Here is a 23991-nt window from a genome sequence, read left to right as displayed (position 1 = left end):
TCTCTTCCTCTCCCCTCACCTCTTTCATTTCATTTTTCAATTCGGCCTGCTATCCATAATTTCCGCCGCCACAGCTCAGGTGCTTCAGTATCGATGGCAGATGCCGGGGCTGGCAAAAATTTGTTCCTTCGTTTTTATATTTTATAAAAAACCACTACCACCACAAAGGAAATGTTGAAGTAATCGTTTTTATGGAGGAAAAACGCTAAGGCGCCTGTGCGCTATGCGATGTGAGTGCACGTTAATGATCCGCAGGTGTTCGAAATTATTCCGGAGCCCTCCACTACGGCACCTCTTTCTTCCTTTCCTCTTTCACTCCCTCCTTTATCCCTTCCCGTACGGCGCAGTTCATTTTTCCAACGATAAAAGCGACAGATAATGCACAATTTCCTCCCCCCCCCAAAAAAAAACGCAATTATTATTCAGGAATCATCTCACTTCTCGGTGGAACAACCCGCTTTCAATCCAGCGTCCATTCGAAACTAGAAGCGTTGGTACCGTTGGAAGCGTGGGTTCTACTACAATAAGGTGGTGGTTACAACTTTATTGCCACAAAATGGAAGGGATTAGTTGGGGCAGGCGCGAGCCCAGGGTGGCAGCAAGCCGAGGGCGACCTCTTGAGCTCGCGTGATGAGGGCCAGCTGCGTTGTTTTTCCTGAACTGGTCGAGTGTTTGTCCCATTCATCCGCCGAGGAGGCAGGCAAGAGTGTCGTCGGAGCGGGGTTGCTAGCGCATTCCCATAATATATGGTCTTGCGTGGCATGCGTCCCGTCGCCACAGTGCGGGCATGCAGGGTCATATTCACCGTTGGTGATTAAACGTAATCGGTAGGGGCCAAGAATGGCCTTTGTTTGTAGGCGTCTGAGTGTGGCTTGCGCCCTGTCCAGGTCGGGGTGAAGAGCGGGATACGTGCAACTTAGCCCGCGATGAAAGTTTGTAATCTCCGCGTACGGCGAGGCGCCTCGGCGGGGGCGTCCGCTCCCGAGAGGTCTCCCGTCATCCGGTTCGTTAAACCTACAGTACGCCACTTTAAACTTTGCGTTTCTTCGAATCTCTCACAGTAGCCGCAACACTGTTCAGATTCAATTCTACCCGTCATCCCTAGCTTCGAATGCCGTGCTGTTCCCTCTTGGTTTTTCTCTGGATCGCATGTGTGGTGGGTGTTTTCAGCTGTAGATTTGTGGAGGGCTATCCTTTGCGCAAACGGTGTTGCTGTCGGCGCAATATTGGATAACAGAAAAGTTGCAGACCAGGGAACATCCACATGTCCTTGAGCGATAAAGTGACCCGTGGCCCTGGCAAACGGTGCCTCGGAGATTGTAACTTCTGTGGCCGCATAACCCCGCTATACTATTCTGAACAGGCAGGGTGTCGGTATAGTTAGCGTAGGCTGGGAAAGGGAACGGTTAGATAACACACTCCTCCGTGGCTTCTCCGCGCTGTAAGCGAAGGAACGAAAGAGGAAGCGAAAAATAAAGAAGTGCAAAAGAGGCAGCGTAATTTGACGGCTACGCAGTAATTTCGATCGGTTGGCGTTGTTCAACGAGGACTCATGTTGTGCAGCACACGGGCGTTTTTCGATATAAACAGCCCCTGAGGTGTCTGAAATAAGTACAGTTACTCGATTGAACAGCGTAACAATCCAAGGGGCGCCGATACACTAGATACAAACGCAGCACTACAGTGTTCCAAACGCCCTACGCCACAGCTGTTTCCGGCATTGAAGAGCAGGGATGAAAAGGAGGATCTTTTGCAGATGCAGCTGTTGCCGCTTCTGGGGACGCAGTTGATGCAGCGCACCATTTTCCTCTCAGTCTGACAGCACTCTGAACTGCCCTTTGTTTGCACGCGGCAGTGGTTAGGCATAGCTGGAGCCCGTCGGCAGGCCCGTGCACTTTCCTCTATCATCCTGTAATCGCAACAACATGGAAACCTTAGGGAATGTATATCCTCAGACATGGATGTCTGCGATAATCTTACAATACCACCAAACGCCGATGTCGGAGATCGCCAGCGAGACGCGTATTAGTTATTCCGACTGAGCTAAGCCTGGGCTAGCGTCGCCGACTTGATTTTTTTTGTCGTCTCGCACTCAGGGGGACGTCAAAGTGTGGCGGCTTCTCTTTATCGAGCGAGTGCTAAGGTTGTGACCGCGAATCGCGCATCGGGGCCTCCTTTGAGAGCAATGGCCACCGCAACGACAGGACATAAACTCTGAGATTGGCGCCCGTGTGCTGTGCGATGTCAGTGCACGTTAGAGATCCCCAGTTGGTCCAAGTTATTCCGGAGCCCTCCACTGCGGCACCTCTTTCTTCGATGATTCGCTTAGTCCATGTTTTATCCCTTCTTTTACGGCGCGGTTCAGGGGACCGCGGATATGTGAGACAGATACTGCGCCATTTATTTTCCCAAAAAAAAAAATTTTCAGTGTCGCCTGGCTTCACCGCGCACCGGACGGAGGCTCGCTGCTGCAGTGTATGCGCTCGCACCCGCGCTCACGAATGGGCGCGGCGCTGCTCGAGTATGATCAATTGACCCAAGGCCCACCCCCCCCCTACGGCTCCTGCGCGCCCTGGCCTGCTGCCTCGGAGGTACAGCGAGAGATCGTTGGCATAACGGGAAAGCGGAGCACACCCCTCTGTGCTTTGCAGCAGCTGGCCAGAGACGTCATACACGAGGAGCTCCAGGACCATCTCCTCGTGTACACCGACAGCTCAGTGGCCCACGACAGCTGCTCCCTTGCTGCTGCGGCCACCATCTCCGCCCTGCGACTGCACAGCCAGCAACACGCAGCCTTCCTGGGCTCCTCCACCACGGCGGAGTTGATGGGGATCCGGCTCGGGCTGGACCTGCTGCTCACCATCGGCCCTCCGCCGCCCCAGAGTGCTCTGCTGTGCGACTCCCGCGCCGCCCTCAGCCGCCTGCAATCTAACGGCCGCGGTACCCTACTAGTGCGAGAAATTCGCTTGCGCATCGAGCGCCTCGAGCAGAGAGGTTGTGTTGTGCGTGCACAGTGGGTGCCCGGTCACTGCGGCATCGCCGCCAACGAAGAAGCTGACGACCTCGCGACCGCTGCACACCAACTACCTGCCAGCGATCTGCCCCTTGCGCTGGAGGACGTGCGTGCGGCCATCCACGACCATCTCCGAAAGCAGCACCCCGACCCACGCATCGCGGGAGGTGAGCGCCTCGACAGTGTCACCGGCTGTCGCGCACTTACACGGTCACAACGTGCAATGATCCTCCGCGCGCGCATTGGCTGCGAGTGGCCCGGGGAACGACGGGTGCATCACAGAATCGCGACGAGTGTTGTGTGTGACGGATGCGGTGCTAACACTAGAACACCTGCTCCTTCTCTGTGCCGCGTTCGCCGATGCTCGTCGCGATATGCTCGCGGCCTATAGGGCGCAGGGCATACTACCTGACTCCATCAAGACGCTATTGTGGCCGCAGGGCAATGCGCGCCCTCGTGAGCGAACTTTGGTGAGCCTCTGTGCATTCCTCGAACACACGGGCTTGACGTCCCGTCTGTTCTCCGTCAGGTAGTTACACGCAGTGACCGAACGCTCCGCAAGTTCTACCTTGAACGATTAATAACTGGACGCCCCACTCCAGTTGTAACCAACACAGTGATGTGCGCGTGTGTCATTTAATTCCTCTAAAATGAACTAATCACGCGCACAACCTGGACACAATTCTTATTGTGTATATAGTTTGTACATATTACTTCTCCCCCTATCCTCTCTTCCTGTCCCCTCACCTCTTTCGTTTCATTTCTTCATTCTGCCTGCTGTCCTTTATTTCCGCTGCCCCAGCTCAGGTGCTTCAGTATCGCTGGCAGATGCCGGGGCTAGCAAAAAAACTTTTCCTTCCTTTTTACTAATATTTTTAATAAAACCACTACCACCACCACCCTCTGAGCAAAGTAGCTTCTAGGAATAATCGGGTTTCGAAGCGGAGTCACCCTCCACTTGTTGTCTTCGACTTCCTCAGCGCGCGTGTTCGAGACGCGCCGGGACCTTGCGTTCCCATAAGGAGCAGTGGTAAAGCGTTATCGTACAATTCCCTTTGGTTCCATACAGTCTTTTTTTCTTTATGCGTTCATGGAGGCAGAAGCGCCGGCACGCGCATGACGTCTCCAAGCGTAGCCAATGACGGCGGAACACGTGCAGCTCGTGGCGTCGCATATGAGCCAATCGCAGAGCGGAAAAGGCCTCTATAAAAGAGAAACAGCGCAGCCATTTTGCCTTTCTCTAGGGGCTCGACAGGCAGTCAAGACGTCCGTTCCGTTGATTGCCAGTTGTGTTTGTGGCCCCGCTATCTAAATGGGGAAAGGAAAGCGCAAAGACAAGAAGAAAAACGACTCAGCTGCTGGACCTCCAGGTGCGTAGCGAATTTCCTTCCGGTTCTGTGGCCTCCGCCGCTGTCTCGTTTGGGTGCTCGATCCCTTTGTTCATCTGGCGTCACATAGTGGTCGCTTTAGGCCTAACATCGTGGGCTACGATGATTGTGTTCTAAAGCATATTTTTGCGAGAAGGCTGAACGAAATGCACGAGCTTCGTTACCCGTTTGTTTTCGCTATTATGCACCACCGTGACTTGAGAGAAAAAAAGAACCTGGTTCGGTTGAGCCGAAGCGACCTCGGCAGCCTTCTAATCGCGTTAAGGTGGGTTCACGTGCAAGCAAATGAGCGAGCAGAGCGATAGAGCGGCGCGTTGCATCGAAGAATTTGCACATTTATTGAACCTCTTTCCTCTGGCCGTTCGATGCGCCGCGACCGCTCGAAACGGCTTTGTGCGCCGCGGCGGCACAAATTGCTAGCGTTTCCGCTCCTATGTGAAGTGCCCTTTGGACTGCGTACGACTTCGCGTCTCCGGTCCTCGTGGTTCGTACAGTGTCGCCATATGCAACGCCAGTATTGGGCTCGATGCCCTCAGGCTGTGACAATAGCCTTGCTTTGTTCGAACAAAGCCCGCACGCTTAGTGAAATCGCGAAGCCTTCAGCTTGCTCAAGCTCCAACCTGCGTTGTGGACAATGCACTCTTTAGATATCATTAATATTAGGCTATTTTGTTATGACAACCAACGTTTTGCATTGATGCTGCAGTCTCGTGAATACTTGATGTTGCGGTAGCATTGCTATACGATAGAATGTATGCGGAATGAAGAAAATTACCAAATTCCAGGCATGCTACGAACGTCAGTGCTAACAGGTTATGTGAAATACCTAACTGAAGCGCATAACCCAATACAAAGGATCGCGTCGCTTCGCTTCACGTCATCTTTTGTTTTTAATTTTTTCTGAGAGGACCCATAAAAGGGGTTCCAGCCGAGCCGCGCATTTGTGACCAGCGGCGCGTTCCTGCCGTGAATGCCTTGCCGAACGTTCGCCTTGCGCACGCGCACTGCTCGTCTCGACGCTCCTCGAGCACGCGCTGCTGCACGAGTCGCCCGTGCGCCTGTGTGTTCCGTCCATGCTGCTGACCTGACACGGGACGGGTGCTGTGGAACGCTCTTCAGCTTGGTCAGTGCCTTGATCCACGGCACGTTTCCGATCGCTGCTGTCTCGTTTTAGCCCGTTCTTCTTGGTGCACAGCAACCTCTCTGCAGCTCCGCACCCCAGTCCCCTCAGCGCATTTACGATTCCTTTATGGTTTATTTGGGTTTAACGTCCCAAAGAGACTTAGGCTATGAGGGACGCTGTGGTGAAGGGCTCCGGAAATTTCGACCACCTGGGGGTTCTTTAACGTGCGCTGACATCGCACAGAACACGGGCCTCATGAATTTCGCCTCCATCAAAATTCGACCGCCGCGGCCACCGAACCCTCGTCTTTCGGGTATCGTGTTTCTGCTTCATTACTCTGTTACCGCCGCATTTTTGGCTTGGGCTATCCGCATTACCCGTCACAGTGGATCAGTGATTAGGGTGCTCGGCTACTGTTCCGGAGTACCCGGGTTCGAACCCGACCGCGGCGGCCGGGTTTCGATGGAGGCGAAATGCAGAGGCGCTCGAGTGTTGTGCGATGTCAGTGCAGGTTAAATATCTCCTGGTGGTCAAAACTTTTTCGGAGACCCCACTACGGCACCTCTTTCTTCCTTTCTTTTTTCACTCGCTCCTTCTATCGCTTCCCTTCCGGCGTGGTACAGGTGTCCACCGAGATATGCAAGACGGTTACTGCGTTATTTTCTTTCCTCAAAAGCCAATTTTCAAAAAATACCTCTCCCCGGATTGTGGTCGCTACTTCTCGCGACTGCGTGTTTTTTTTGTTGTTTTTTTTTGGGGGGGGGGGGGCTGCCGGGTGAAGTCAAGGCGGCTTAACAGCTTGACGAGTTTGACCTTGAACCGAGGAGAAACCATGTGAGAGCTATGACGTCACTCAGCCGCCACCGTCGCGTTCATTGTGATCATTGGCATTGTCGTTCACGATGTTGCGGACTCCGTCGATTTTGAAGAAAGGAAGGGAATTGGGGAAGCGCGTTTCCCACAGCGAGCATGTGCTGACATTCTCCGTGACAGCAAGCGTTATCCGCGGCAAGAAACGTGCATTCTTTACGCCCGATATATAAATGAAAAAAATTGAAGGCTGATTCGACGGACGGTAATTCGAAAGTTCAGCCCAGGTCTCCGCAAGCCGCCAGCTACCGCTTGGCAGGTGTCGTATTACGTTGCTAGCCCCCCTCCGGCATCGTCCCGTAGCAGCCGCCTTCCGGCTGTCCATTCCTCTCGCCATGTCAGGTGGCGCTTCGCTCTGCTACTACGTGCCAACACGTCACCTGTCACACTCCGTAACACGTCATCTGTCAGGTAGCATGTTACAGCGACTACGATGCGGAACGCAGGGACGGGCGAGCTGCGCCCTAAACGGAATGAAACTGAAGAAGTCACTGCAGTTGAACACGAAGCGAAAAGTTTCACCACGTTTGGTAAAGCATTCATCGCATAGGCCGGAGAATAACCTTGGGCGACCTTCAGCCCAACCACGTTAGCCGTGTATGACCGTACGTGGTACAGTTATGGCGTCGCTCTTGACCCTTTACCCATGACCTTTAGTTCACCTCTGCTCTTTGACATTGGGTGATACTACGTCTAAGCCATGTCGTGTGTGTATATAATATAGAACGGCCGTGAATGCAGGCGCTGCCATGGACGAGCCTGAGGCACTTTGCAAGCGTCCTTGCTTTTCGCTGAATTCCAGGGTTAGCCAAGTTGTTTTTTTTGTTGTTTTAGAAAATTGTTTTTATTCTCACGTATACAGCTAGACGAAAAGCGTGCGCGTGTGTCTCAAGTATATTGAATGCGCGGCGGGGTTTGTCGTTTGCCGCTTCTTCGTTGCTGTGGGGGGAGGGCTGATCACTTTTGTGTGAAAATTAAGACCCTGCGCGACAGCTATTGCCTCGCACTAAGTTCTTCAGTGCAAGGGCTATACGACGCTGTTTGGGGGAGCTGCATGTTTAGTCGCGTTTAGTCACGGAGCATGCCATTATCGGCTTACACAGCTGTCTGAGTTGGGACGGCTGTTCCGACCTGTTCTCTCGACCACAGTATACTGAGTTTTCGGTCACTGACCATGTCAACTATGTTAACTGCAGTCAGCTGACCACTTTCACATGGTCAGTAAACCGAAGATTCATTCTGCTGACCTGACCAGACGGCATTCCATCAAACCATCGACTAAGTACTCTATACCAGCTGTTTTTTCCCGTTGAGCAGACAAGGGAAGGGACGAGAGGGGCTCGTTAAGAAATACATGACGCAAGCCAACAGTGACCGAACCAAGGAGCATAGGGAAATTTAAAAAAAAATAATTTGTGGTGTTCTTCAGTGGGGGCTTAATATGGCAATGACTTTTTAGATAGTCTCTTTGCGACCTTAAACCCCCATAAAAAGCGAAACTTTTAAAGATAATTCATTAAAAAGCAGAAGAAAAACAACCACATGCCGCCGGTGGGATACGAAACCCACGACCTCTGAATTTCGCGTCCGGTGCTCTACCAACGGAGCTCCGGCGACGCCTGTCCAGTCTTGTGCTTTCGGCAGTGTATATATGCGTGTCGTAACGATCGATATGATCGCAAACGCAGCCGATATATAGAGCCGGCGTTAAATGGGCATTTTCGGCTCGCAGCAGTGCCTTCGGCCAGCGGTGGCAACCAAGCCACACCTCCTGCTCCGTCGCCCGCCGGTCCCTCGTGGGTTTCGTTCGCGCAAGCACTCCAGCAGGGCGCCGCGGCCAGCCCGCAGCCGCGCGCCGTCAGCGGCGGCCCGACCACGGCCGCGGATCCCAGCGCTCACCCCACCGCTCAGCCCAGCGCCTCCCGTCCCAGCTACGGGGCCACCGCCGCCGCGGGTTCCGCCAAGGTAGCTTCCAGCAGCCCCCGGCCTGCATCCGCAGCAGCCGCCGTGAGTGGCACTCAGCCGGCAGCAGCTGCCCTACCACCGTCGCCACCAAGCACGCCGCCCGTCGCGGTGACACAGCAGACCCCCGCAGCTGGCGACCAGGCCACTTCAGGCGACGATGTCAGGATCAAGGTGCGTACTGTTTTCCGAAAAGGGCTTCATCTTGAGCCATGCCATGTAGTTCGTTTAACCTCGTTATAAGGAAGCTGAAAGTTCGTTCACGGCTGTTGCTTCGTTATATGCACTGTTGAAGGAGCTCCCGAGGGGAATCGTAATTCCTTCGTTATATTCATTATTTCGTTATAAACCATGCTGTGCATCTCGTTATGCCAGCGGTCCAAATACATTTGAACCTCTTTACAACGAAGTTGAAGGTTTCCGGCGGTTACTTCTTTATAGCTGTAGCTTCGTTATAGCCCCTGATGGCCGAGCTTCCACGTGCAATCATAATTTCTTCGTTATATAAGTTGTTTCGTATTAAACCGCTTCGTTACAAAGAGGTTCAGATGTTAGCTTCAAGGCAAGAGGAAACCTCACCTCTCCAAAACATCGACTTAAGTGGACGGTACGAGAACCGAACTCCGGTATAATACAACTGAAGAAAGAAGCGGCATGTGCCTCTCGATAGAGGCCCTCCAGCCAATGGCGTCGACTGGTTCCCATGACGTCATGGTTACTCAATCCTCTTGGACCTGTGTGACATCTCAGGGAGTGGCATATGAAAGGATATGAACCACCGCTTGATCAGATTGACAGCGGCGCCCGGAGAATCGGCCGACGCCGTAGGCTGCAAGGCGTCCTTTGAAGTGCATCCGTCGCTTCTTTCTGGAGTTCCAGCCGACTACAGGGCTTAGTTTTTACTGCTGAAAAGTGCTGTGGGTAGCAAGCATCGTGGTAGTGCATGACGTATAGGGCGCTCTGGAAGTGAAACGTAAGATTTAGCTGCTCACAATGCCTAGATCGAGAAAAACGTTTCGTAACCGCTACGGGTTCCTTGGTCAACAATGAGGAGGACAAGGCGAGTGGCTGAAATTTAAAACCGAAGTTTGTGACGTAAAGACCGTACTTAAATGAGTGGTTCGAATCAGACCGGGCAGCTGCAATACATTTCGATGGAGGCGAAGCGCTAAGGCACCCCTGTGCTTTGCGATGTCAGTGTACAATAAAGATCCCCAGGTGATTGAAATTATTCCGGAGCCCTCCACTACAGCACCTCTTTCTTCCTTTCCTCTTTCATCCTTTCCTTTTTCACTCCCTCCGTTTTCCCTTTCCTTATAGGGTGTTTCATGTGTCTGCCAATATGTGAGAAAGATACAGCGCCATTTCCTTTCCCCAAAAATCAATTTTCAATTTTCACAGTTTCTTCTGTGAGGTTCAGGGCCTTAGTCTCACCTGGATAAAGGGTGGCTCAAGCAATTGGTGCGTCGTCAGGTTTAGCCTTGGAGTTAACTACTTATACGCCGGCGGCCGAGTGTTTTGTTGCCAGCGTATGAAATATTGTTTTTAAAGTGAAAGCTTTACTGGCCACAGGTTGAGCAATTTTGCATGATTCCTGGAGAGCACGTGGAGCAGTAATGACACATGGCATTTCTCTCTTTCGCTCTCTACCCACTACTGTGCATGCCCCAATAGTAGCACTGAGCCACAGGTGTTCCACCTGCCTTTCCTCAAAATCCAACTTTCAATTTTGTTTTCTCTTTCCTCTTTCCCTCCCTCCTTTATCACTTCCTTCTTGGGGTGGTTCGGGTGTCCACTGAGATATGTGAGATGGTTACTGTGCGATTTCCTTTCCTCAAAAACCAAAGAAAACAAGTCAGTGGAAGGACTTTGTAGAGTTCATTGGAGTTCACAATTTTGCAAAGACCATTCATTTTCACGAAAGGAAAGGCGCACAACCAGGAAAGGCGCACAACCGGCTCTGCGGGACAGTGGAGAGCTCAATCTCGCTTCCCCTTTGTATATCCTGGATTAGCTGGGGTAATCCAACCCGCCGCGGTGGCTCAGTGGTTAGGGCGCTCTGCTACTGATCTGGAGTTCCCGGGTTCGAACCCGACCGCGGCAGCTGCGTTTTTATGGAGTCAAAACACTAAGGCGCCCATGTGCTGTGCGATGTCAGTGCAGGTTAAAGATCCTCAGGTGGTCGAAATTATTCCGGTGCCCTCCACTACGGAACCTCTTTCTTCCTTTCTTCTTTCACTCCCTCTATCCCTTCTTTTATGGCGCGGTTCAGGCGTGCAGGGATATATGAGACAGATGGTGCATCATTTCCTTATCCCAAAAAGCAATTATTATTATTATTCCTATTATTATTATTATTGGGCTAATCGACATTAACTTTTCTGGCGGGAGGGGGGGCGGAAGGAAATGGTGCAGTGCCCCCAACCGCCCCCGTAAGGGAAGGGACAAGGGTGGGGGGAGTGAAAGAAGAAACGAAGTAGTGCCGTAGTGGAGGGCTGAGGAATAATTTCGACCTCCTGGGGATCTTTAACGTGCACTGACATCGAACAGCACACGGGCGCCTTTCGCCTCCATCAAAACGCAGCCGCCGCGGTCGGGTTCAAACCTGCGAACACCGGTTCAGCAGCCGAGCGCACTAAGCAGTGAGCCACCGCAGTGAGTGCATTGTCTTTTTTAGTCACGCGTTAAATGCGCTTTTACTCCAAGCGAAATGTTGCACTGTCGAACCCAAACTTCCACTCTGGCAAACTGATGTTTCCTTGGGCTGTAGCTGTTGATTCTTATAAATTACGCGTCTGCACATTGTCAATTCATAGAAAGATTTCCGTATGTTGCTCATCTTTCACTGTTAATAAGCGGCTGGTGCGTCTTTCCGACCTCCACGAATGCCGAAATTTCCACTGTAGTTCCTGTGCCGAGCTTCGGTGCCGGGCGCCGGTTTGTTTCATCATGAATAATTAAATTTTTCCAATTTTTTTCACCCCAATCGGGACCATTTCTGTGGGCGACCTTGGACATGTGACGTCACCAGCTGCATGCCCGTCGATATTTGCTCGGAGATTGGTCAAGAAGAAAAAAAATAAGACCTTTGTTTTTGGCCATTTCACACAAACAGTGGTCTGTCGCTTACAGTCTCCAGTTTAGTCAGTCAACGCACCGAGAGGTTCTGTGACAGTATGCATGACGACAAGCCTCGATCTCGGCGTCATACTTGGGGAGAAACCGAGTTTTGGTTTCGGCGTTCTTTGTTTTTCCTGTTTTAAAGAGCTTCTACTCAGGATTCTGAAAAACGGTTTTTGAGGCACAGAGAAGGGACTCTTAAGAAATGTGATGCGAATGGGAACACAATACCACGTCTAAACATATTCAAAATAGCCCACATTTTTCCTTTGAGTGGTTCAGAAACCTTGCAAGAAATGCTTCTACAGCTGTGGCACCATCATGGCCTTGGTTCACTGTATAAATAATTTCAGGCAGAAATAGAACAAGTAATTACTGTCTCGCTTTTGATGAACACCGCGACTACGCAGTGCGGTTCCTTGATTTTGCAATCGTCCCGATCGTCCCTGTCATATGCGCTCAAAATAGCACAAGGCTCTGAAATATAATCCGAGGAAAGTACAGGGTCGGTTAAAAGTTCTCAGGCCAAAGGGTCTGCTTTTGAGCTGTATTATCAGGCAGACATGACACCACCAGACTCAGAATATCCGTAGAAAGCGGAAGAGGTATCGTTCTGTGCTCTGGGAACCTTGATAGCTTTATTCGCGTCTTAAATGCCATGATATACCGATGAAACAAGCAAGCCCTCTGGCCCCGAAACTTTTGACCAACCGGGTACAGAACCTCGCTCAATCACTACGTTCTCTCGTCATAAACATCGGAACCAAATATTCAGAACCCACAATCCCGAGCGAAGGTTGGCGAGCTCTTTCCAGTGATTTTTCACGCCCGCGCATTTCTCCGCCTCGCGCTCCTGCGTATTTTTGTTCAGATGTGTCTGTCGGTTAGATTCAGAAGTAAGGCAGCTGCTATGGCCGCTGCAAGTAATAAGCGTCGCTTCGGCGGTTCAGGAAGCCCCCCCGACCTCATTCTACGGGGGGGGGGGAAATCCCGAACGCATAGGCAGCCGGCGGTGGGGCCGAGTGGGTAGGGCTGGCTGAACAGCGCCGACCTGTGAGCATGAAAAGAGTGATGAAAAGATATAGAAAGGCTCGAAGACGCTGAAATTTAAATTTTGACTGCACATAACTTCGCATGCACAAAACATTTCAAACATTGTCACTGGAGGATATTCTTGTTCAAGCGCTGTCCTTTAAGGGGCTCGCTATAATGCATGGGGTGCAGGAGGCTTTTTCCATTAAGACTCAACGGAACCGGTCCTGCGCTGTAGTGTAGATCGAAGACCATTCGGCCAAACTTATGTGATGCTCAACACACGAAACAGTGCGTCCATACTTAATTGTTCATGCTCTGCTCTAATTACCTCCAAAAACGGCGCAGGAGCTCGAGCGAACCCTACCCTCTCACTTCCCACGGCGGCCTGCCCACGGCCAGCTGGGCCGGACCATACAACTTATTGCCAACCACTTCAGCATCGAGATACCGACTGGCAGCGTCTACCACTACGACGTCGACATCTCCTCGGAAACTGCCAAGGAGACCAAGGTTCCTGAGCAGAAAAAGTACCGATGCCTCAGTACAAAGATCAACAGGATTGTCATCGAGCTCCTAGTAAAGAAGTACCGGCAAGACCTGGCCAACTGCATCCCGGCTTTCGATGGCCGCAAGAACCTGTACACACGCCGCCAGCTCAACTTCCGCGAGCGGACATTCACAGTCGACCTCGAGGAAGACCAAAGATCCCAGAAGTTTATAATCAAGATCCAGTACGCGGCCACAGTGAATCTGGACGCCCTGCATGGCGTCTTCCAAAAGCGCGTACAAACTGTGCCCCAGGAAGTCCTCCAGGCCATAGACATCGTCTTGAGGCACAGCCCCTCGATCAACCTTGCACCGGTTGGACGCTCGTTTTTCAGACCGCCGGGACCCAACGAGCACAATGACCTCGGAGGAGGCCGGGAGGTGTGGTTTGGCTACTACACGAGTGTTCGACCCGCCCAATGGAAGCCCATGCTTAACGTCGACATGTCAGCAACAACATTCTACGAGTCGCTTCCACTGGTCGACTTCATGTGCAGGTTCTTAAGCGACAGCCGTCGTGTGTTGACGCCTGCAGACTTCCGGTCATTGCGCGACAACCAGTACGTGCGCCTGAATAGGGAGCTCAAGGGACTCCGTGTCAAAGTGACGCACCTTCCGTACCCGCGCAAGTACAAAGTGGTCAAGATCACGAGGGAACCTGCGAAGGAAATCTATTTTGAATCAGAAGGTAGTCAGATCTCCGTCGCCGACTACTTCCAGAGCCGCTACAGGCGCTTGTCGTACCCGAACTTCCCTTGCGTGCAGAGTGGCAGCCCGACGCATCCGGTCTACATTCCTCTGGAGGTGTGCGAGCTGGCCGAAGGCCAGCACTGTCGGAAGAAGCTCGACGAGAGTCAGACCGCCGAGATGATCAAGCGCACGGCCAAGCCGCCAGCCAAGCGCTTCCAGAAGATTCGTCAGTCTGTGCGCGACATGGTCAGCAGCTCGGACAAGTACCTGCGAGAGTTCGGCGTCAAGATCAACACTGAGCCCACTCAGGTTGTGGGCAGAGTGCTCGACCCGCCATCTCTGGTATTTGAGAACAACACCTTGTGCAAGCCGCGCGACGGCACGTGGGATCTCCGAGGGCAGCGCTTCTACAAGGCGATGTCCATGACAAAGTGGATTGTTCTCAACGTGAGCCGCTTCGCGCACAAGGATTCCCTGGAAAACTTCATCAAGATGCTGATCCGCATCGGCCAAGAACTGGGCATGCGCATTGCGCAGCCGCTTGCGGTCATCACGTTCGACACAAACCGCCAGCCCATGCGGACCGTTCTCACGGAGCAGCGCAAGCAGTACACGCAGTTGGAGATGGTTGTGGCAGTGATAACAAAAGCCACGAACTACGCTGAGATCAAGCAGGTGGCAGAGACTGAGCTCTCTCTGCGCACACAATGCATCTTGGACACCAACGTGGTCCAAAAGTGCAACGCAGCGCTCATCCAAAACCTGTGCCAGAAGATCAACGCCAAGATGGGCGGTATCAACAATAGTCTCCTGATGCAGGAGAAGCCGTAGCTGTTTCATAGGCCCGTGATCGTCATTGGAGCAGACGTGTCGCACCCATCGCCTGGAGACAAGGTGAGGCCATCCATCGCCGCGTGCGTCGGAAGCCTAGACACTGTACCGTCCAAGTTTCACGCCACCATTCGGGTACAGATTGAAGACTCCAAGGCTAAGGCGCGTGTGGAAATCATTAGAGACCTGAAGGACATGATCAAAGAATTGCTACTGGCTTTCCACCGCGCCACCAGGCACAAGCCCGAGCGGATCGTCTTCTACAGGGACGGAGTGAGCGAGGGGCAGTTCTTGGAAGTCCGTAACTATGAGGTAAGTAACTGCGCCTACTACTATACTGTGCCCACTAAACGCTCATCTTGTTAAGACAGTTTTTCCCGCATTCAATGTCACTAGTGTCATTGGATAACCTTTGTCTTTGGAGAAGCCGACTAGCTGTGCATATACGTAACGACACCGAATTGATCTCCACAGGGATATAATTTCAGGACATCCAGGATATTCATTTCTGGAGACGTCTTGTCGGCGTTAGTTGACCTCAGCTTGATCGTTTCTCTTCAAAAGGTGGTAAACATCCAAGACTGAGGCTTCTGGCGCGGTTTTGTACGTATCCGCTCCGCCTCTCATCCTTCTTACACACGGGCGATTATAACTGCTGTGCAGTTGACCGTCCGTTGAGCTGAACGACAGTTCGAGGTGTTATACCCGTGCCACACGGTCAAGTTTTATGTCAATTATTACTTAGTAAATCAATTTTTAACGCAATTGGCGCGGTGCCACACACTTGTATTTAATGACATTAGACAGACTAACTGGCGTTTGCGACCTTCTGAGTTCGCCACACCTCATTCGCCCGAGATCTGTATACTCTTTTCGCCATTCCGCATGCGGAAAGACATGCAACTTTTTTGTGTGAAGTCACTACCCAGAGTATAATCGTTTATTCATAAACAACACTATTTTTAATAGGAATTCATATGTACTGTTATCCTGTGAGCTGACACACGAGTTCTACTTTTACACACTTGTCAAGCAAGAACAGTGGCATTTTCTACAAAATAATTTTTATATTATATTTGAAGGGCATTGCTGTTATACTTTCTCATTAACACTGTTTATATTCAGGGCCCTTTTTTTACTGCCTTGAAGGCGGTATCGTCACCGTGACTAGTTAAATTATTTATTTACTTATATACAGATACCTTATAGGCCTCTGGAGAGGCATTGTGTAAGGGGGCGATACAGAAGTTAGTGAGAAATAGGCCAGAAATCCAAAAATCATATTAAAAGTACAGCAAAACACACAAAAAACAGGTGAGTTCAGATAAGATATCGCAATTCATTAACAGGGATAAAAGTAAAAAAACCACTCTGCTTCATGAAACAAAAACAGGAGAAATGCACGAAGATTTATACAAAAGCCAAAGAAAACATATCAGGCATAAATGAGCAAAGCTGCGCATCACGAAACCGAAGAGGCAATAGTCTCAAGCTGCTGAAAACGAAGTTGTACGAATCCTGAGTATTTAAATGACGTGCTAACCGTTATCAACGAAATGTTTGGGTAGATGTTCGCGAAAGGGGTCTTGATTAGCCTGCAGGGCGATGCAGTCCGGAAGATCGTTCCAGAGACGAATGGCACGCGGGAGTGACGAGAAGTTGAAATCATGTGTGTTGCCATAAATTCGACATAGCTGCCGGTATAAGTAGGAGGGACGTTGTAGATGTGCTGGCGGTGAATCAGTGGCATGGACGTATTTGTGAAAGATAGATAAAAGGGCAGTCTCGCGACGAATTTGCAAAGGATGCATGGAGCGAAAGTTTGATCTTCAGTTGGGTTGCACTGGACTGATAACTGTAATTTTGCCAAAATGAGACGACAAGCCCGATTCTGGACAGCTTCCAACTTCTCTATTAGATATTTCTGATAAGGTGACCAGATGGATGAAGTGTACTCTAGCTGCGGTGCTACAAAAGTAATATAGGCTTGTTTACGCATGTCAGGGGTAGTGCATAGCAGGTTACGGCGAAAGAAAACTAGTGACCGGGAAGCATTAGCGAAAGTGGTGGATGTGTGTTCAGCCCGAGAAAAGTTTGGTGAAATATGGACGCCTAGATGCTTATACTGCGTATTCCGAGCCAATGTATCGTTATTATTGCGGTATGGAAAATTCGAAGTTGCGCATTTTCGGCTAAAAGTAATTATATTACACTTAGAAATGTTTAGTCATTAGACACGTTTTACACCAGTCGTTTATGCAATCGAGGTGACTTTGAAGTTCAAGGTGGCCATTAGTAAATTTTATTGGTCAATGAATAATGCAGACGTCAGCAAATATGTGTATCTAAGATGAGATTGTTGCTGGCAGGTTATTAATGTAAATTATTAATAGTAATGGACAGAGGAGGCTTCTAGCGCCGCGCCCGATGTAACATCGCAAACAGGAAATTAATACTTGTTAACAACGGTGTACTGCTGGCAATTAGAAAGAAAACTACGGACCCATGACAGAGTTAAAGAATGTAATTTAAGCGCACAAAGCTTAGATATTTGTCGGCAATGTTCTACCCGATAAAATTCTTTGGCAAAGTCCAAAAAGGTGGAAGTGGGCAGTTTTCGTGCGAGTGTTTGTTGCCACTTTTGAAAACCGGTACAACCTTTCCTATTTTTCAACCGGTGGAAACCTCACCTGTAGATATTGACTGCTTAAAGATATGAAGGAAGATGATTTTGGAGACAGAAATGGCATTTCTTTATTATTTTGAATGGATTTAATCAACACCAGAAAAAGAGGGTACTAGGTTATTTATCAGGTGTACTATGCCATCAAGTGTAATGTCAACCGGCGCCATGTACGGGTAACCAAAATCAGGTACATACGAGACGTTAGAATTATCTTCTTGGGTGAAAATATATGCGAAAAACGAGTTAAATGCTTTAGGACATTCAGCATCGAAGTAGGGGGTGCTGTCAATATCATGTATTGATATATCATTACTGACACTGTTCGGACGTATTGTTTTGAAGGACTTGCTTTTATTGTTCTTAAGTAGCGCAGGAAGGGCTTTTTGAAAAAAAAAATTTTTCGTCACAAAGGCCAGAACAACAGAGGTTTAGGTAGGTTTTATATTTACCCGGCGCGCAGGGTGAACATTCGTGCTTTGTATTTTTGTACAACCGTTTTTTTTTCTTATTTCTCATGCATTGATGCTTTCTTGTAAAGCAAGTGTTAGGTTTATGATTTGATAGCGTGATAAGCGGGACATGTTTGGCTACTATTTCGGCGAGCTTGCCTCTAAATTGAACCCGCGGTTATATTCTACTGACTTTAATTGAAAAGAGGGTGTCAGAATATTATCAGAAAACATTTCAATTTCGTCATTTATTGGATTGTAATCTCCTCTGTTTAGTTGCGAATCAGTAATGTCAATAAATCTGCCAATAAATAATAATGTCGTTAAATCTGGACGTGTAGCGCCAGCTCCGAAAATAATGGCATAGGCAAACTTAAGGCTACAAACATCTAGAAAGTGCGCGTGTGGCACGGGTAATAAAAGGCAGCGCCACCTGCTGTTGAGATCTCAGCTCAGTGGAGATACGCAGTTGGACCAGTCTACTGACCCGCTGCATCGGCCGAGTCGGCGGCATTTCCGGCTGCCACATCTTGCTATCTTGGCTAATAATATAAGTACAACTACAACTTCCATTATAGTCGGATACAACTCAAGAACCCAGCAACTCAAGAACCCTGAATGGACTCTCTTGCAGCCAATGGCATAGACCAATTCTCATGAGCCTGCTTGGGTAACCACGTGGCGAATGCTAGATGAAAGGGGTTAGTCTCCCCCCTCACAGGGAAGACTATTGTCACTGCCACGGCGCACACCGCATTGTCAGCCTTGAGGGTTCGTGATGATAAGCCGAAGCCATTGGCTGGAAGGGGGTCCTTTTACGGAGAAAATCGGCTTCATTCTTGAGTGTATCCGACTATATTCGGATTAGTGTAGCCAGAAAAAAAAAGCCCGCGAAGTGGCACCAGTAAAACAACGGCTGAGCGGTGAAGCCGGACGTTCCTGTACTGAATTTGTTTTGGCTCTGTGTGGTTGTTCACTACAGGTATACTGAAACGCCAAGCTTGCACAGAAATTTTTGTTGAGTGAAGTCAACTAGGTGGTCAATGCGCAGAGTTATGAGCAAACCGATCACGTGATCCGGAATGTGGACCGCGTGAACTCAATTTAGAGGAGTATGCCGAGTAACTGCAGCCGACTGTTATTCATTTAAGCGTCAGTTGGAAAAGCTGCACTTCCGTTGAACTGAACGGTAGCTGAAACTGCTCGTTTAACCAGAGTACAACCGATAATAGCATTGCTTAAAAAAACGGTGATCTTCGCCGTACACTCTTTGTGAAACGACAATTGTATAAGATACGACAGCATAGTTCGTGAACATCCAAATTGTTTGGTTTACATTCTGAACTAGGTAGATATCGTGATGATTCGAATGGCCTTTCAGCCTTGACCGACATTTTTTGTTTCCGCTCTCAAATCTCGCAGGTGAGCGCCATCCGGCTGGCGTGCAAGGAACTGTCTCCCAACGAGACCTACGAGCCAGCAATTACTTTCATCGTGGTCCAGAAGCGGCATCACACGAGGTTCATGCCCGCCAACGACCGCGACGGCGTGGGCAAGTGTCGCAACGTCCCGCCAGGCACGACCGTAGACTCGGTGGTCACGCACCCGCTGGACTTCGACTTCTTCCTCTGCAGCCACTTCGGCATCCAGGTAGGCGTCCTCTTCTCCGCTCTTGTTGCGATTGTCAGCGGGAAGAAATGGTCTGCGGTGTTTTCGTTTATGAATTTGCGGAGGAAATAGTCCGGGCGCCGGCATCGCCAAAGTCGTGTCGCGTCGTTAATGCGCTACAAATTCCAGGAGCGCCTGCGGTGTAGGCCTTCCACATCTTGAGGAAACGGAAGCATGGTTTTCGAGATCACCTACGCGCGAAACTGTGACGGAAGATTTCCGCTTTACATTGAGTCCATCAGGAGCGCTGTGTGTGACTGTGACGTCATCGTTCACCTTTGGGGAAGCGGTATCGGAAGTTGCGCATGGGGCGCCTCTATGGCCAGTGCTCAGTGATGCTGTCATGTGGATATGGTCATTGGTTTTTATTCTCGAGGTGGCGTCTACTGAGACATGATTGCTGAAGGTTGGGTGAAAAGAGAAGCGCTTAATGTTTAGCTCGAACGTAAAAGATGGAAGCGGCTTTTAAGTCTCAAAAAACGGTCAAAAATTGATTTTTGTTTAAATAGTCGTGTCGGCTTGTATGCCTCGGTGTTTATGCTGTCCCGAAGTCGGGACACCGACATATATGACGATGACCGACCAATGCGCTGATGACAGCCAGCCAGGAAATAATAGTTATTCACTGTATTTATTGGCGCGAGGGCATCTAAGGCCAGATAAAGCCGGAAACATGTTGTGCATGCGGCATTAGGAGCAGGGCAAGTGCATGGGTTGCTCATGGGCACTGCCGGTTTTTGTATATTGCGTTTAAACACTGTCCTTCCCACGTAACGGCGCATTTAAACCGCAAACACCACGCCACACTACATCGCACCACAAGCAGGACCACACCGCACCACCACATACCTCGACACGACGCGACACAACATGACACGGCACTTGGAATTCTCGCATGTGAATAAGTGTACTCCTCGGCGCACCCGCAGGGCACCAGCCGGCCGGCCCACTACTATGTCGTGTGGGATGACTCCATGTTCAGCGCGGACGACCTGCAGAAGCTCAGCTTCTACCTGTGCCACACATACTCCCGATGTGCAAGGAGCGTGAGCATCCCGGCCCCTGTGTACTACGCGCACCTGGCCGCCTTCCGTGCAAAACACCACATCGCCAGCAAGCTGGAGACGTCCGGCGCGGTCAGCCAGTCGTCTGAGGGCAGCGGTGACACAGTGTTGACCACTGCCCAATACGTGGAGGCCGTCAAGGTGCTGCAGGAACTGCAGGCCTCCATGTACTTCGTGTAATGGAGGAGGTTCTCCGCTGCCCCTGCATTCCGGTTACGGTGAGCCTGGAGGCGCACCACTGACGTCATACCCAACAGTTCTGGAGAAAAGCAATCTGGAACGGGAAAACGTTTAAAGGCATTTGCAGGGACGGTGTTATATAGGGTATAGGGAGGGTATTATGAGCACAGTGTTCCTCATATATTGTAAAATTCTACTACAACGATCAATATATCCCCAACCTACCGCCCTCAGGCTTGCATTTTTTCTTTGCTATTAACGTTTTTGCTACAGTCCAAAGTGTTCCTCATTGGTTTTCTATTACAGTCATAACTGCTCGATGCGAGCAATGGAAACAGTATAAAAGGAAGATTTTTCCAGATATCGGAAGAATGGGCCTTGAATATTTCAATACCAGAATCTTACACTTTCCCAAATTTCAATTTTTTTTTGTCGAAGAATGTTGGACATGTTCGCAAGACGTAGAGGACAAGATATACGTGACACGCAGTGGACATCTTCTCCCGGCCCTCTTGGCGTTGCACTGTCGTGTGTTCAAGGCGCAGGTGAAGTGGTATGCATGGGATGGACGATAAAGATCACCGCTTTACGAATGCCGTATAGCAACATTTTTTAATGCGTTTTGTTGTAGTGAGAGACGACTTAACTGTTAAGTGCTGCTCCGCCCACATTAGGGCCGCTGCATCGAATTCCTCCACGAGGAAAAAATTAATCGGTTATAAATTCGTTTTGTGTTACCTAAACTAGAAGTTTACCACCAGACGAAATTAAAAACGAGAGAATTTTGATCCAAATTCTATGATCGTAACTTAAAGTGTTTCAGTTTGGTTCATTGTAAGCTACACATCACAGATGCGCAACTGAATAGGAACATGAACACAAAGCGCTTGCCCTGTGTTGTGTGCCTTTCACGTGTTTAATTGCGCTTAGTTCAGCTGTGCATCTTCTATGAGCGCACAACCAAAATTTTCCGTTAAATATAAATGCGCCTAATATGCTTTTTTTGTCGTCCTAACAAAATGTTATTGACCACTGTCCGGCGATATTTTCTCTTTTTCTCGCTGCCTGCGCCCCGACTTGCTATACTCATATATGCTGTATGTATTGCAGGCAGAGAAGAACCTGAACTGAATTTAACCGGCTTTCTGCACCTTGAGAGCATTTCATAGCTGCACAAAAATGCGATCTAACTTTAAAAACCGCAGCCTTCGCGACGTTCAACTGCATAGCCGTCAGCTAGTTGTCAAGCCCCGCGGGTGTCCCTTTGCGATAGATAGAGCGAGAAGCCCTTTAATTTAAACAAGAGATTTTAGCTCGCATGCTACACTCTAAACACAAACAAACGCCTATATGGGAGTAAGAAAGAGAGTAAGCTGCCTCCTAGCGGATAGGACAGCTTACTTCCCTTTCTTACTCCCTTTTTACTCCTTTCTTTTTAGAGCATACTCTACATGGGGAAGAGTATTGTGGCGAAAATATCGTAAGGCGAGAAGCGCGGAAAATATCTTTATAGCAGTAAAAGAATAAAAAAAACAATAAATATAATCTAAGCATAAATGGGCAGTCAATTTGCGCGGAGGTACATGGACAAGTAATGCTACAAGATATTAAATGGTGATGCGCAGTATGTCCTACAAAGGGGCTATCAGTGTTCACTGCATGAATAGTGCATAGTGGTGAGACTTCAATTCATAGCGGTGAGTTGTTTTCTATTTGCCTTTAAAGGCGACATTGGCCTTTTCGAGCGGATGCATGGATCTCGGAGTTCGTTCTGTGAGATCGCTGTATATGCCATTTGTCACTGTTTTTCAGCATTCTCTATAGATACCAGTGTGATGAACATAGAGATCAAAAATCTTTCTTTGTGATCGGAAACAATCGCAAATAATCGGAGACTATGAAATAAAGGATTTATTTTCTTGGAAGAGATGTATGATCAGTATCTTTCAGTTGTAGCTCCGCAAGCCTGGTATGAGCAACTACTAATCGGTGGTTTTCGTTGTTAGAGGCTCGGGCTGGCTTTGATTCAAATTCGACGGAACAATTTCCAGGTTAGCGTAACTCAGCCAAGCCGCCACTAATTGCACCTTTTGTTTTCTTGCAGGCTCGCAAGGCGAAGGATTTCCTTGGTTTTGTTCTTTCATGTGCTGTCCGAAGAGTGCGGGAGCCTACATTGTTGTTTGCTGTTCTTGTGCCTTGAAATCTATTAAGTTCTAATAAAAAAAGGTCGATAAAGTTGGCCGTTACATGAGGTTTCCTTGTCTTGCAGTCACTGGCGCTTGCATTGGCCAGCGTTGTCCGGATCCAGTCTTTTCAACTACAACACATGCTAAAAAAGTGATAGGGTTTTGAAACGTAGTTAAGCCGAGTAGAGGTGCGAAAGCATGTGTTTGGCTAGGTTGGCTCAAGGTTTTGCTTGGCTGGTTGTGTTTTGCTTTGCTGTGATATTGGGCTAAGGTTAAGCTCTGAAAGAGGTTAGGCTGATCTGATCTGTTCACGCCGCAGATGGAAGTTGATATAGACGATGACGTGCAATGGACAGCATGAGTGAGTGTGGTTTTTTGACACGAGGCGTAATCGGCTGCGGAGATAGCACAGTGCTCCTTGTGTAGTGGCGAGCGAATCTGATCTGTTCGGGCCTCCGAGGGTTCATCGCCCAGTCGCAGCAATACTTATATTTTATTTCTTCATGCGCCTAGGTTGACACTCAAAGTCAAGCTCCGCGCAAACTCGGTCAGCCGATTAGACTTCGTGAGCTAGTCCCTTCCCAAGCAGCGCAGGCAAATGGGCCAATTTTGCGAATGACTGATTTCACTCTGGTGATAAAAATTTGCCAGTCTATTCTCAATATTGGGCCGATTAGTTGTGCTGCTGGGTGTCAGTACTTCGCGCACCTTTGTGTGCGCACCGAGACACCCTTAGAGCGTGTGGGGGTAGCGGTCTCGGTGCCAAAAGAGATACCATTCACTCAATGTGCCAAGCTCAGCCGGAGACCAGCTACCAAGAGCCGAGGGGGTTGGTCGTTTGGTGCCCAGCCTTCGCCGGTCGCAAGCCAGAGAATGGGTCGGAGCCAAAGGTTCACAAAACCAAACAAAGCTTATACAGCAGAGAGACGATACAGAGGATTTCGCAATCATTCGTACGAGCACATACAAAGTGATTTACAAATACAGTGCAACTCATGCAAATTAACAATCGAGAGAGATTACAATTCAACAGAATCTGCATTTAAAGCGCACTAACACAGAGAGAAAAGAAACACAATTTGTTCCCCGGGCACTGGGAGAGTAGACGACCTGAGGAGCACGACAGGGCCGATCCACAGACTGGCGCACGTTACCTCGGTGGTCCGTGGCTGGTCGAGTG

At 49.6% G+C, this 23991-nt stretch overlaps 2 protein-coding genes across 2 annotated transcripts in view; both read left to right on the top strand.

The window, feature by feature from the left end:
• Positions 1-14889, top strand: part of LOC144127070 (protein argonaute-4-like) — a 66120-nt gene extending 51231 nt beyond the window's left edge. The window contains exons 4-5 of the mRNA XM_077660460.1: positions 8127-8530; positions 12857-14889. Coding sequence (XP_077516586.1) covers positions 8127-8530; positions 12857-14578 — 2126 coding nt within the window. The 3' untranslated portion in view covers positions 14579-14889. The remainder of the gene's footprint in view (positions 1-8126; positions 8531-12856) is intronic.
• A 3516-nt stretch (positions 14890-18405) lies between these two features.
• On the top strand, positions 18406-20742 carry LOC144127054 (protein argonaute-4-like). Its single transcript, XM_077660459.1, has 3 exons — positions 18406-18414; positions 19136-19363; positions 20311-20742. The coding sequence occupies exons 1-3, from the start codon at positions 18406-18408 to the stop codon at positions 20623-20625; spliced, it is 552 nt and encodes a 183-aa protein (XP_077516585.1). The 3' UTR covers positions 20626-20742.
• Positions 20743-23991: the final 3249 nt, after the last annotated feature.

This window comes from Amblyomma americanum, chromosome 1 (genome assembly GCF_052857255.1).
Source record: "Amblyomma americanum isolate KBUSLIRL-KWMA chromosome 1, ASM5285725v1, whole genome shotgun sequence".
In the NCBI taxonomy this organism is placed as follows: Eukaryota; Metazoa; Arthropoda; class Arachnida; order Ixodida; family Ixodidae; genus Amblyomma; species Amblyomma americanum.
Note: the sequence above shows the minus strand (reverse complement) of the source record. Positions and strands in the feature narration are given on the sequence as shown.

What these genes read in the sequence shown, in the direction of transcription:
- LOC144127054 (XM_077660459.1), top strand. An exon ending in GCAGCCACTTCGGCATCCAG is followed by an intron (nt 19,364 to 20,310) that starts GTAGGCGTCCTC and finishes GCGCACCCGCAG; the next exon opens with GGCACCAGCCGGCCGGCCCA.